Raw genomic sequence first — 13,012 nt, 5'->3', positions numbered from 1 at the left:
CATATTTTAATATCTAACTAACTGCAATCAAAGGAAGTAGAAAAACAAAACCCCACCATTAACCATTGAATCAGGTCACAAGAGAGAACCTGAGTGCTAATTTGACTGAAAGTCTTAGGAAGTCAGTGGCTGAATATAGCAAATATCCTATCAATAGTATGGATTGTACCATCCTATCAATAGTATGGATTATATCTTGGATGTTCGTACCCCAGATGAAAATGTTGTCGTTTGAGTTACAGAATTAGTCTGACAGAGCACATGTGGGGCAGAAATAATAACTATCAATTAAAGAGAGGGGGGGAAAAATCAAACAAACAAAACCAATGTAACAAAAACAGCAAGAAAAAAGGATCAATTGCAATTATAAGAGACTTCATACTGACTCTTCCCATTCCTGTCATGTTCTGGTACCATCTTCACCCACCTTCTTCCTCTTCCTAATTTTCAGAGATCTGTTCTTCTTGCCAGACAGACTGGGACACTAGCTTTACCCGTGATAAAGAATAACAATATTTCGTTCATACCCCTATCTGGTCTAATTATACAGGGCATAAAAATGACAGTATATTCAGCAGGCATTAACCTGAAGGGTAAGTATTCATTGTACAGCAGCACTTCTCACAATCCAATCAGTGTTTAGCTTAAATCAATATTTCTTTGAGTATAATTTAAAGACTATTACACTCCCCACGCTTTTATAGCTTTTCCATTGAAATTTGAGACTGCTAGCATTCACAAAAATGAAATGTGCATAGCACTGATGAAACATAGTATAACGTAGGCAGATGATATGCAAGTATCACCAAGAATCTCTGTGAATGCAGCTCTACTCTCACCTGAAAGAGCCTTACTGATATTCCTTCCATAATCCTCTGATTAAACTGCAGGCACTGAAAGGGGATTAAATAGCTACCTGCATAAAACACCACAAACCAGGAAGCAAAGAGCATTTTGAGATAAAAATACACAGATTTATTTTTATCATGAAGGGGAAGTAATTGAATTTGAGCCTGAAGGGGTTCTAAGCACACTCTGCCAATAAATTGCCTGCCAGGGCAAACAGGTCTGAATACCAATACAAAGTGCACATTCCTAAAGCCCATTTTTATTTAAAGTAAGCACACATGTGTGTATTGAGGGAAGAGGGAGTCACTTAACTGCTTGCACACCAGGGAATACACAAACCTGAACTGCTACTCTGCTGATGATACCTGTGATCCACAATGGCATCTGAAACGGAAGTAGGTATTCATTGTCACAAGAACATCAAATTCCTTTTCTTTTTTTTAATGATAGCATGCTGCTTGGCATTTTATAAATGTACATAAGGAGTTAATTTAAAGCAGGTATTGATAATAGCTGGCAAAGGATTTTCCTGACTTTCTGCTGCCTTCTCAAGATTTGCCAGACTTCTCCCCAGTGACACGAGAATGATGAACAATTCACAGTTCAACTAGAAAACATATTCAAGTCTAAGTATGCCAGAGTTTCCAATTATGTTTTAATTTGTTGGACCAGTTAGTTGTAAAATTTTACTGCTTAGAAACCCAGAATCAGAGAAGGGAAAGTACTTCAGGACAAAAAATATATAAGACACTTTTACATATCTCTATCAGTCTTTACAAGAATTCACTCTGATAACATAGTGGTGATGGAACTACTGAGTCAGGCTTGCACAACACAGAAACTTCCTGTATATGCTACAGAACTGCAGAGAAACATATTTATACAACAAAAGACAATTTCCCAGCTTCTTTATCCACAAAACATGGGATGGTGGTAAAATACTAATATGTCTTGTGAATGTAGCAAATGTAAACAGAACCACAAAAAGCATTCAACAGTTATGCAGCAGTACTATTTTCCTCAGGGTCTCTGTCTACAAGATGAATGCTTCCTGTGATCACCGATTCCTCTTGAGCCGAGGTGTTCTCTACCTGCTTACTTGTGCAATATGGAATGTGGCCACAAAAATACATGTAAATCCAGGGGTTGGTACAGCTATTTAAATTGCCAAGGAGCATGATAATGGTGAATGCCGAACCTAAAATGAAACAGTTAAAGAAATAAGAGAGTCAATAAAGTACTCGTACAAATCAGTAACATTTTCATAGTCTGCTTTTTTCTGGTGTACCTGTTCATATATTAAAGTTAATCTAATAGGAGGAAATTCCCATTTATTCAATGAATTTGTTAACTGTTAAAGGTATGAAGCACACCTTATTCTATGCATTTCAGAGTTCAATAGATCCAAATAGCTCTTTTTTAATGTAGCTTCATTAGATTTAAAAGCAATTACTAACCTGCTATACAGATAAATACAGATATATGTATTGATATAAATGTATGTATAATAAGACTCAAATTCATACTGACAGGAAGAATTCTTAAAACAAAGATCAGAAGATGGGTTTTTTCATCGGGCAGAGCTAATATCTTTTTTTTTCCTTTGGTTTATACCTTTGATTTTAGAATAGGTGAACTTAAACAGCCACGTACAGAGTGTGCAACTCACAAAGAGGTGACAGTATAAGTTTGACAAGATTAATCTTGTTTACAGCATGGTGTTCTTCAATACCTCCCTCAGGCTTGCTTTTTTGCTTTATAAGCAGCTGTTTCATAACTTTTAATTATTTCACAGTGTACTACAGAGATTTCATCAATATGATTTTATGATTTCAATATTCAGAAAAAAAAAACAGATATAACATCACTGTTCTATCCAATAAAGAAGAAACATTTCATTATGTGGAATAGTTCATCCTTTTCACCTCAAGAACCAAAAAATCTGAAGTTATAATATCTAAAACCTCTAAAAGTCTGAACCTTTGATAAAGCAGGTGATACTTTTCACTGTGCTGTTCATTAATCTTTAAACCATTAACCACTCAAAGCACACAAAATACACGTTTTGATCACATAACATTAAGTTCTCGGAAGCTAATTAGGTACAGTACATAATCAATGCAGAAATTTCATTTAATCATACTCCAATGATCACATGTAACTTTTACACAAAAGCAAAGTGCAAATTTAAAGCAACATAGAAATTTGCTAGCTTGCTATGAAGTTATGAATGAGGATTGAGAGTATCTTACCTTCTGTCACGACACTGGGGAACCACACGGACCACAGCTGTGCAATGAAGAAAGGTGACCAACAGAGAACATATGCAACAACTGTCACCACTGTCATTTTTACAGTCTTGATCATAGCCTTTGAAATACAGTTCACACTGCTTGCTCGGGATGGCAGGACTTGCTTCTGATTTGTTACTTCATATTCATTCTGGTTTTTAACACACATATTTCTTTTGATTTTTCTGCAAATCTTAACCTGGCAAGTGATGAGGATGGCTGAGGGAATGAAGAATATAACTACAAAAATCCAAGTCACATATGCCCTTGGACCCCATGGCTGAATAAATTCACCCCAACATTCAAAAATACCTGGAGATATTTCAGTCTTAGAAAAGATAAATACCTGCGGTAGGCTAAGAAACAGTGATATAGACCAGCTGGTGCAAATGGGGATGTTCCAGAGAGCTCTCTTCTTTTGGAAAGTGACCATAGGGTAGCAAACTGCTTGATATCTGTCCACTGTCATGACCACTATCATGTAAGTAGAGGCAAACATGCCCAGCAACTGTAGATACTTGATACTTCTGCACAAGAAATCTGGCCCTATGAAAACATCTGTAATATCCCATATGAGTTGAGGCAGCACTTGAAAAAAAGCTACCACTAAGTCAGCAATGCTGAGGTGAAGCATGAACACATACATCCTAGAGAGCTTCCTTCTTCTTCGCCACAGCACCAGTATGAGAATAAAATTGCCCACAGACGCTGTCAAAAATATGACCCCCAGTACAGCAATCTCTACTTGAGCTAATTGCTCATCTCTTTCTGGTCTTCCAACAGGATCTGACTGATTTGTCAAACTCAGGAATCTGTGAGAAGAAGGACTCTCGGTCTGATGTGTGTTATCCTGCATAGGAAATGAAAAATTCTTCATAGTGAACAGCAGCCACTTACAGTAGCTGCTATTTGCGACTCAGGTTGACAGCTGTGAAGTACTGGCTAGCAAACAGACCAGCCGGGGTTCAGGTTTCGGTATATCTTCAAGCAAATCTCCTCCTGCTTGTGCGAACCACAGCAGTGGGACCTGGATCTTGATAAAATTCTGCCTCTTGCTGGCATGCAAAAAGGCTTTATATAGGCTCCCAGCAGACAGAGCCTTATGTAACTGCAGAGCCCTCGGGTAGGCTGCAGGGAACGCAGCCAAAGGCAGACCGAGCCACACAATTGGGGGAAATAGATAAATAAAAGGCAAACTTCAGAGGCTTAATGTAATTTGATTACTCACTTCAGTCGAAGCCTGAACTTGTAAATAGCTGTGGCCGAAATCATACTTAAATGATCCTACTCAAGAGAGTTCTTGCAAATATTTTTTACGCAAACCAGAAGTGAACACTCCGGCTGAAGCTAGAGGAATGTTTATACGTAGATGGAAAGTTGGGCCCTGAGCTCAGGCGCATCATAACTGCAATTCTCTAGGCTCCTGGGGCACAACCACATCCTAAATGCAGCAGGGACAAAGAAATGCAATTTTCCATTGTCGCCTTCTTTTTTTTTCCTTCTCTTTTTTTTTGAGTCACCTGATTCTAAAAAAAAAAATAAAATAAAAATAAACAAACAAAAATATTTGACCTGCCCTAAAAATAATGTTTTTATTTCAAGAAGGGTCAAGGCTCAGAGGTTTTTTCTCAGCAAAATGAAAAATAACACATGTGAAATAAATTATTTTTGATGGGATTGTGAGTCTACTGAGAATATAACAGAGAAATAAGTGAAAATTCAGTGGGAAATCCAACTGAAGAAAAGGTCTCTACAACAAAACAATCTTCAAGTGTCTATTCTACTATAGTGCTAAAGGTTGGGAGGTCATTTTTCATTAGCTAAGCATTTATAGTTTTGTGGAGTAAGTTGTATCATTACCACAAGAGTTTCATTGGGTTTTGACCTTCTGTATGACTTTGGCATATACTTAGTGGCCAATAAAAATAGCAATTTTGATTTAATTTCAGTTCTTCTCCCTTAGTCTGCCCCTTTAATCACAAAAGAGAGATTTAATAAAATGAATGAATCTAATACAAAAGATAACACATATTTGTATGCAATTTTCTTTGGAGCTAGAGCATTCGTATCCTTTTGTTTAGAGTTGAGAGACCGGCAATTTGAAGTCTTTCTGAAGAGGAAATTGGTAAGGTTAAATGTCCATGATGCAAGTATATGTATAGTACATAATGCTGCATCTACACTGATTAATCACTGTGATCACAACTGTGTTATAAAACCAGCTCAGGAATCTCACAGACTATCATCTCTTTGGCACTATATGTATCAACAGACAGGAGAAATGAAATTCATAAACAGGATGCTAAAGTAGACTACAAAGGTTTATAAAATCAGCATGATCTATTTCCTTCTTTCCCCATTCAATCCCACCATGAGACTGATACTAATACCTTGTCCTGGTTTCAGCTGGAATAGAGCTAATTTTCTTTTTCTTAGCAGCTAGTGCAGCGTTGTGTTTTGGCTTTAGTCTGGGAGCAATGCTGATAACACCCTGATGTTTTAGTTGCTTCACAGTAGCACCTACCCTAACCAAGGACTTTTCAGTATCATGCTCTGCCAGTGAGGAGGGGCACAAGAAGCCGGGAGGAAGCAGAGACAGGACACCTGACCCAAACTAGCCAAAGGGGTATTCCATACCGCAGCACATCATGCCCAGTATAGAAACTGAGAGAAGCTGGTTGGGAGCTACTGATAGCTGCTCAGGAATGAGTTGGGTATCAGTCAGTGGGTGGTGAGCAACTATACTGTGCATCAGGTTTTTTTTGGCGGGGGGGTGTGTGTGTGTGTGTGTGTGTGTGTTATTCCTCTCTCTCTCTCCCTTCCCTTCTATAATTATTAACATTATTGTTGTTGTTGTTGATATCATCATCATCACTATATTTTAATTATTAAACTGTTCTTATCTCAGCCCACAGGTTTTTGCCTTTTGTCTGATTCTTCTTCTCATCCCACCAGGGTGGGGAGGGGGCATGAGTAAGCTGCAGGTTGCCACCTGTGGTTAAACCATGACAACCTCAAGCAAGGGTAAGTCTATGAGAACAGACAACAGAGAAACTGAACAATCTCTGGAAACCTTGCCACTGACAGCAGCTGTAAGAATCCATAATCCAGATTTGGCTGAACACTGCTGCAGCTGCCTGAGACTACAAGAGCTTTTCTCTAAGACCATGTTGCAAACAGTATGAATCACAACAACTTAATGTAATATACTGGATAATTTTTTTCCTAAACGGAAGCCTAATGGAAGCCTTCAAGTAGGAAATCTTGATTCCCAAGGTTGTTTCTTTTTAATTTCCCCCCCACTTCAGAATCTATCTCTATTAGTAGGAAACAGCATGGCAAGACCATAAGGAAACAGATGTGTTTGCCTTTACCCTCACACTCCCTTCCCAGCAAACTGAAGAAGAGTAACTGAATTGGCCACAGACCACTAACCCCTGGCAAGGCTGCCAATAGCAGACACTGAGCTGTAGAACAGGCTGGCTGAGCTTCACTTCTGCCTTCAGATGTGTACTCCAAAATAACTTACCTTGACCATCCTCGCTCCATGAGTTAACAAAAAGCCAAGTGAGATCTTTACTCTTCTAGCAGAATACAGAATAAACACGCACACTTAGGCAGAGCTAGGAGTACATGGATTGAAACAGGAACATGTTGAATACAAAACTAAGCCCAGGCTCAGGCATTGAAGATAAAAACTAATTTAAATTTCATTATCTGAAAGATGATCAAGGAATTATAAATAAAAAGACCAGAACGTGCAATACAAGTCACCACTGGGGTACTACTGGAAGACTAACAGAATATAGCACCATGAGCATGCATTTGTACAATTTTCATGATGCATAACGTATGGTAGACATGTATTTCAGGGAAAAGTGTTTGTCACTTAAACCTAGAATAGTTCAACAGGAGCCCTGGGAACAGACAGCTCTTCCTAGGCCTACACATGTACACAGCACACAATGTCTGGACAGCAGACATACTGTAATAGGTATCAGACCCAGCAAGTGGATACAGGTTAAAGGGCAAGCACACTGTGCAACAAGACTTTGCCCATGTTTATAAAAAGGGAGGTGGCCTTTCTTGTACAAATTGTTCTAGTGATGTAAGACTACACTCCATCTTGCATATAATCAGGTCAATGTAACTTGATATTTTCATAACTTTGTAATTGTGCCCTTTCCATCTTTTTCAACCATGTTAGCAGACATTTGGGATAACGTTATATTGAAATTTCATCCACTCTGGGACTATAACTGGCTGAGAAAATTAAAAAAGGATAACAGATAAAAATATTTAAGTCCTCTTAGCTGTTCTTTTACTCCAATAGCATCCTTTTCCTGTTGCCTAGCTTTGCTTCATTCCAAACCGTATCTGTCCAAGTTAATTTTTTTCCTAAATTATTTAAGTTCAGTAGTGTGGGAAGGCACATTTAAATTAACTTCTGCTGAATTTATCAGTGTAGGCTCTCTTCTAATGTTTATTGGTTAGCTAGCAGGGAGGGATTCAGCTCACAGGTTAAGACTTAAATTTAGATGTCTGCTTAGAATTACAGAATTATACAGCTGCTCAAGAAAGGGACAACACTGAATTCATATAATCATAGAACAGTTTGGGTTGTAAGGGACCTAAAGATCAACTAGTTCCAACCCCCTGCCATGGGCAGGAACCTCTTTCACTAGATGAGGTTGTTCAAAGCCCTGTCCAACCTGGCCTTGAGACCAGTTTACGCAGGGTTTGTCCAGCCAGATTTTGAAAACCTCCCAGACCTTAGACCCCAGATCCTCCCTGGGTAACCAGTTACAAATGCTTGTTTATTCTCACTAGGAAAAAGTTTTCCTTACATGTCACCAGACCCTCCCCTGGTTCTGACATCTTCTTGCTCTCCCATGACCTCAGTAAGAGCATGGCTTGCACCCCTTGCCAGCCTCCCCATAGGTACTGGGGGGCACTGTTAGGCCCCCTGAAGCTATCTGTCCTCCAGGCTGAACCAGCTGTGCTAGAAGCCTTGCCAAAAATGTTGGATTTGAGGAGTTAGTGATCTTGAACAAGACATCTGAGTCTACTGAGCCTTGTCCTTAAAGCCTGTACTGGCACCTGTGAAAGTTATGAGAGAGATTATGTCCCAGCCTGTCCAGGGAAGATGATTGTTTGCTACACAAAATAAAAGGCTCCACATCGTGGGAGGGGGAAGAAGCCCCTCCATAGCTGGCAACTATGCAGTGTGCTGTCCAATGCTGCACAAAAGCAGGGTTCCCAGTATTGGAAGGGACCAAAGATTTCCTCACTGTCTGTATTTCTGGTTTTACCCTATCTTATGAAAACAGTTATGTTCCCCTCCACCCTTTATTGCTGCATTTTTTCCTGTACCTGTAGCTGGGTAGCTGTTTCAAGTCACTTTGTTGTTCAAGGAGATATTTTCAAAGCTAGGATTTAGGCAAATCTCAGTCACTACTGACTATACTAGCCTGAGTACCTTAATCAGGGAATCACTGAATCATGAAAATACTGGTTGGAAAGGACATCTTGCAGACTTCCTCTGGAGTATAACTGCCTATTGAAGTAGGACTATCACCATCATTAGGTCAGGTCAGACACAGCTTTGTTCATCCAGGTCTTTAAATCCTCTGTCTCAACCTGGTTGAAAGATGTATGTGACTCAGACCTGGTCAGAGTCAATATATTTGTCGCCTGATTAGAATTAAGGCACAAACAAGGCCAGATGATGAAACTGTAACAAATTCAGGTGTTTGTTCCTGGAGAGATCAATGTAGGGGGGGAGAGAGAGAGCGAGAAAAGGGAGGGGGAGAGATGAGTTACAAGCAGATAGTTACCACCTGTGGATCCAGCGGTGTCTCGTTGGCCCTCTTCACCCAGGGTGTTGCCAGTGGTGGGAGCTCACCCTCTGACCTAAGCCCTACCCTTTCATGCTCAGGTTTCATGGGGTGTTATCCATAATTTGCATGTAAAATGTAGAAAGGCGTTATTATGATAATGGTGGATGTGTTTCAGTGAACACATATGCAGTTCCACAACTGAGGCTCTGTAAGGGTCTTCTTGGTGGTCGCTGTCCCTCATGTTGTGCTGCATCCTTTGAGTCAGCATTTTTCACAGTACTGTGGAGGCTTATCAGCTTCAAACAAGAGAGTCAGAACGATCCTGCCTATGCAGTATCAAAAGCCAACATCCTTGTTGTCTGCTTCATTTGCGATAATTCTTGCAAGGCCTCCCATGGTCAAATGCAAATGGTATCTGAGACAAGCTCAATTAAAGTGGTGTTTGAGACAAATTCAGTTTCCTGACTCTCACACTATGGAACGTAAGCAGTGTTTGAGACAAGCCCAATTTCCAGTCTCTCACATCCTTGAAGTACGGAAATTCCACCTCTTTGGGCAGCCTGTTCCAGCGCTCTTGGTGAAGAACTACTTTCTAATGCACCTTAGGATCCTCCCACAGTGGCCATTGTCCCCTGCTAGATCACCTGTCGCCACTGAGAAGAATTTGGTTCCTTCAACTCTGTAGATGCCCTTAAAGTACTTAAAGGCTGGTATTAGATTACTCCTTAACCAAATATTTGCCAGACTAAACCATATTTGTCTTCCAAAACCTGCATGAATTGCAGTGCACTGCAGACGCTTTTTGCAAAGCCAAGCATGGAATATATACAGAAGCAGAAATATGTGCATTTTAGTGTTAAAAGCCCCCATAAGCTTCTAAAAAACAGCAAATGGTTTATCTCATGACAGACATTACTTACGAAATACAACCTGTGAACATTACAGGCTTGCACTCTTTTACTTTGGAATGTATAAACAAGTTCAAAAAAGTTCCTATTTAAGAAAAGATTAAGTGGAAAATACTGCTGTCTGCTTTTGATTTATGAAACAAAGGTCTGCCTCTTTTCTCCGTGAGACTGTGTAGAGCTGAAGAGCTAATAGGTTATTGCTACTGTGCTTCTCAAATCATGAAAACCAATTAATTAAGAAAAGCAAATTTTCACATGATTGGCCACATCTCTAGAGGATTTTAGAGAAATAAAAAAATCATTTCCTTAGGCTGATGTGATTCTATTTCTTTTCAAACATTAAAATGTAAAAAACAGCTACCATAGACCTGATAGGCTGGAAAGAACTAGAATGTGCAATAAAAAATATCAGTTATCAAGAAGAGGGTATAAACATTTACTATTTAATATATTTTATATAAAACACTTACTAATATATTCTAGGGTAGATAAAAAGAATTAACACAGTATTGCATTGAAATTGCTTTAGTGATAGAGAATACATTCAATGAGCTGTATTAAGAAATGTAAATACATAATTATAGCATGAAATGTAATGAGAACTTCTTTTGGAAGTAGTGTAATGGCTAGCAAATGGATTCTTTCATACAGGAGTTTAGCCAGCTACACGAGTACTGCTCAAGGATTTAGCCTGCAGCACAGATGCATTTACAGCAAGGTAGATTCATATTTTTCAGTATTAAAATATTGTTTCGTTCCCAATTGTGGGGGAGAAACCACTTCACTCTGTCGTCTTTACCGGACTAAAATTATGTACACCTTTTTGCTGCTACTGGTACAGCCTCCTACAGTTCTGTTTTCTTAAAAAAAAAAAAATATATATATATATATGTATAAAATCCTACTGCTAATTCAATACTTACATTAACATACAAGGTTCTTCGGACCAGGCTTAATGATTCACTTCACTAGATAGTTAGAAATTTACTAGAGAGAGTCCATGGAACTAAAAAAGCCTCAAATGCAACAGCTAATGTGAATGGGCCAATAAAAGATAAAGAAAAATGTATTGCAGACAGCACATATACAATCATGTAATGTAGGCAGCTACCAATGCATGAGAAGACACAAAATCATGAATAGTGTCAGTAATTCCATTCCTCAGAAAGAGTTACGCTTTGATTCAGACAAAACTGCTTTGGGACAAGAAGAACTTTTAGGGAAGCCAAAAGACTATTAGAAAATGTTAAGACAAACAAAAGCTCATCCATTTCCAGTCAAGACATACTACAAATTACACTTAACACTATAATAAACATGGGACAACATTCTGTCCTACTAACCTTGATCATATAACAAAAGTGGAATTTAAACCCTTCAAAGTCAATCTAGCTCTTAGCTGAGCACAAGCCTACATTTTGTGTACATGTGTATGCGTGTGCGAACGCTGCTTCCCTGCACACACAAGATCTGGATGACTTCCACTTTCCATGAAACTGTCTTCATTTCTCAGATGAGTAAATTAACTGTGTTTTTAAAGGAAGGGGATTTTACTCTAGTAAGATTAAAAGCTACATAAAAACAAATCCAGCTTAATAGCCTTAAAATGTTAGAACTGCAACACGTCAAACTACTAAAATTACTGTTAGGCAATATTTTGGAACAAGACTCTCCTAAATTAAGTGCATCCTTCAGTAGAAATTAGCCACAGGCATTAAAGCCAGAGAAAAAAACAACGGGTATGGGCCCCCTGTGAGTCGTAACTAGACATGTCCCAGATACTCACCATAAAACAGTACCACTAACTACGTATATTACTACGTGCCTCTTTTTAATCCCTAAGGAGATTCTGTCCGAAGGAGTAACTTTTTAACCTATTTCAGTAAAATCTTCATTATTCATCAGTGCTGACCTCATTCTTTGAGTACGTTTCTGATTTCACAGACATTACTGACATCAGTGAGTGAGAGTCCCAAACTGGTACTGGTTTGCTCAATTTAGGCACTTGAATTATGGTGGTAGAATTATCCTCTATAGCTTGTAAACCGTTCTCTAAATAACACCTTTTCTCCATTGCTGATGTGAAATTTCATGCAACTTTCATAAATAGTGTTTACCCATACAGTGCTGAGCTTTTACTGGTACTTCTGCAACTTTTATCAGGGTACTTTAAGTTATGAAAAAAATCATTACAAATCAGGTAAGTATGCTTCTGCCAAAAGGTATCTTTTTCATTTGCAGCATTCCAGGCAGTCTGGATTCTCCATTAGGACACTAAATGACCTGACAGCTCACCTGTCACCAGGTCTATGGAAAACAACTGACAGATAAGGAGCCTCACCAAGGCTGGTCAGAGCAAAGAAAAATGGAGAAATAATGAGTAACTTCAGGAGAAGGAACTATGATGGGCTGGTTTTGAAGAAGAATGAAGTACTTTTGCCACAGATGGGAAGCTATAAAAAGAGGGGTTTTTAATAAAAGGAAAATGCTGAGACAGAAGCTAGTATAATACCTCAGTGTCTGGTGCAGAGGCCAGCCATATTTCAATGTTTTAATTAAAGGACAAAGTAAATAGCAGTGAGTCAGTTTCTCCAACAATACCAAGTAAGCAGTTGCAAACAATGTGGACAGTGAACTAATTCCAGCAGACCTAAGGAGACTGTGTTTTGACCTCCTTCCATTCATGCCAAGAACTTTATCTGACACTTGCACAATAATACTCTCAACCAGATGCTGCAGTAACAAAATTTGCACCAGTTCTTGAGTGCTGAAAGATAACAAAATGACTATTAAAGTAATCACAGGGGGCTGAAAAGGAATTGTAATATGATCTCTAGCATAAGTCTGAATTTCAAATTCTAAGTAATCAACTGCATTATTCATAACTACTATAGGATTATTTGATTAGTACACTCTTGCTTTTAGCTGTTAGATTTCTGAATGCACAAAAGTACCGACCAAGGCCAGACACCATTGATGATGAGCTGTGGAGGAACAAGAAGCAAAGACAGCTGTGTAAAGGTCTTGAAGTATCAATTCCCTGAGCAGAATCTAAACCCCTGATTTAGCAATCCAGAACCCTGATTTAGGGATCCAAGCACCTTTACACTGTGCATAAACTGCC

General features: G+C 38.8%; 1 protein-coding gene across 1 annotated transcript; it reads right to left on the bottom strand.

Annotated features, from left to right (window-relative positions):
• Positions 1 to 1,182: 1,182 nt before the first annotated feature.
• LOC134159050 (arg8-vasotocin receptor-like) lies at positions 1,183 to 9,245 on the bottom strand. The gene is made up of 3 exons (XM_062609552.1): positions 8,978 to 9,245; positions 3,102 to 4,666; positions 1,183 to 2,047 (listed from the first exon to the last, which is right to left on the bottom strand). Exons 2-3 carry the CDS (start codon positions 4,015 to 4,017, stop codon positions 1,848 to 1,850), a joined length of 1,116 nt encoding a protein of 371 aa, XP_062465536.1. The 5' UTR covers positions 4,018 to 4,666; positions 8,978 to 9,245; the 3' UTR covers positions 1,183 to 1,847.
• Positions 9,246 to 13,012: the final 3,767 nt, after the last annotated feature.

Source organism: Pezoporus occidentalis, unplaced genomic scaffold (genome assembly GCF_034315485.1).
Source record: "Pezoporus occidentalis ecotype Australia unplaced genomic scaffold, CSIRO_AGI_Poc_V1 ctg14, whole genome shotgun sequence".
Classification (NCBI taxonomy): domain Eukaryota; kingdom Metazoa; phylum Chordata; class Aves; order Psittaciformes; family Psittacidae; genus Pezoporus; species Pezoporus occidentalis.
Note: the sequence above shows the minus strand (reverse complement) of the source record. Positions and strands in the feature narration are given on the sequence as shown.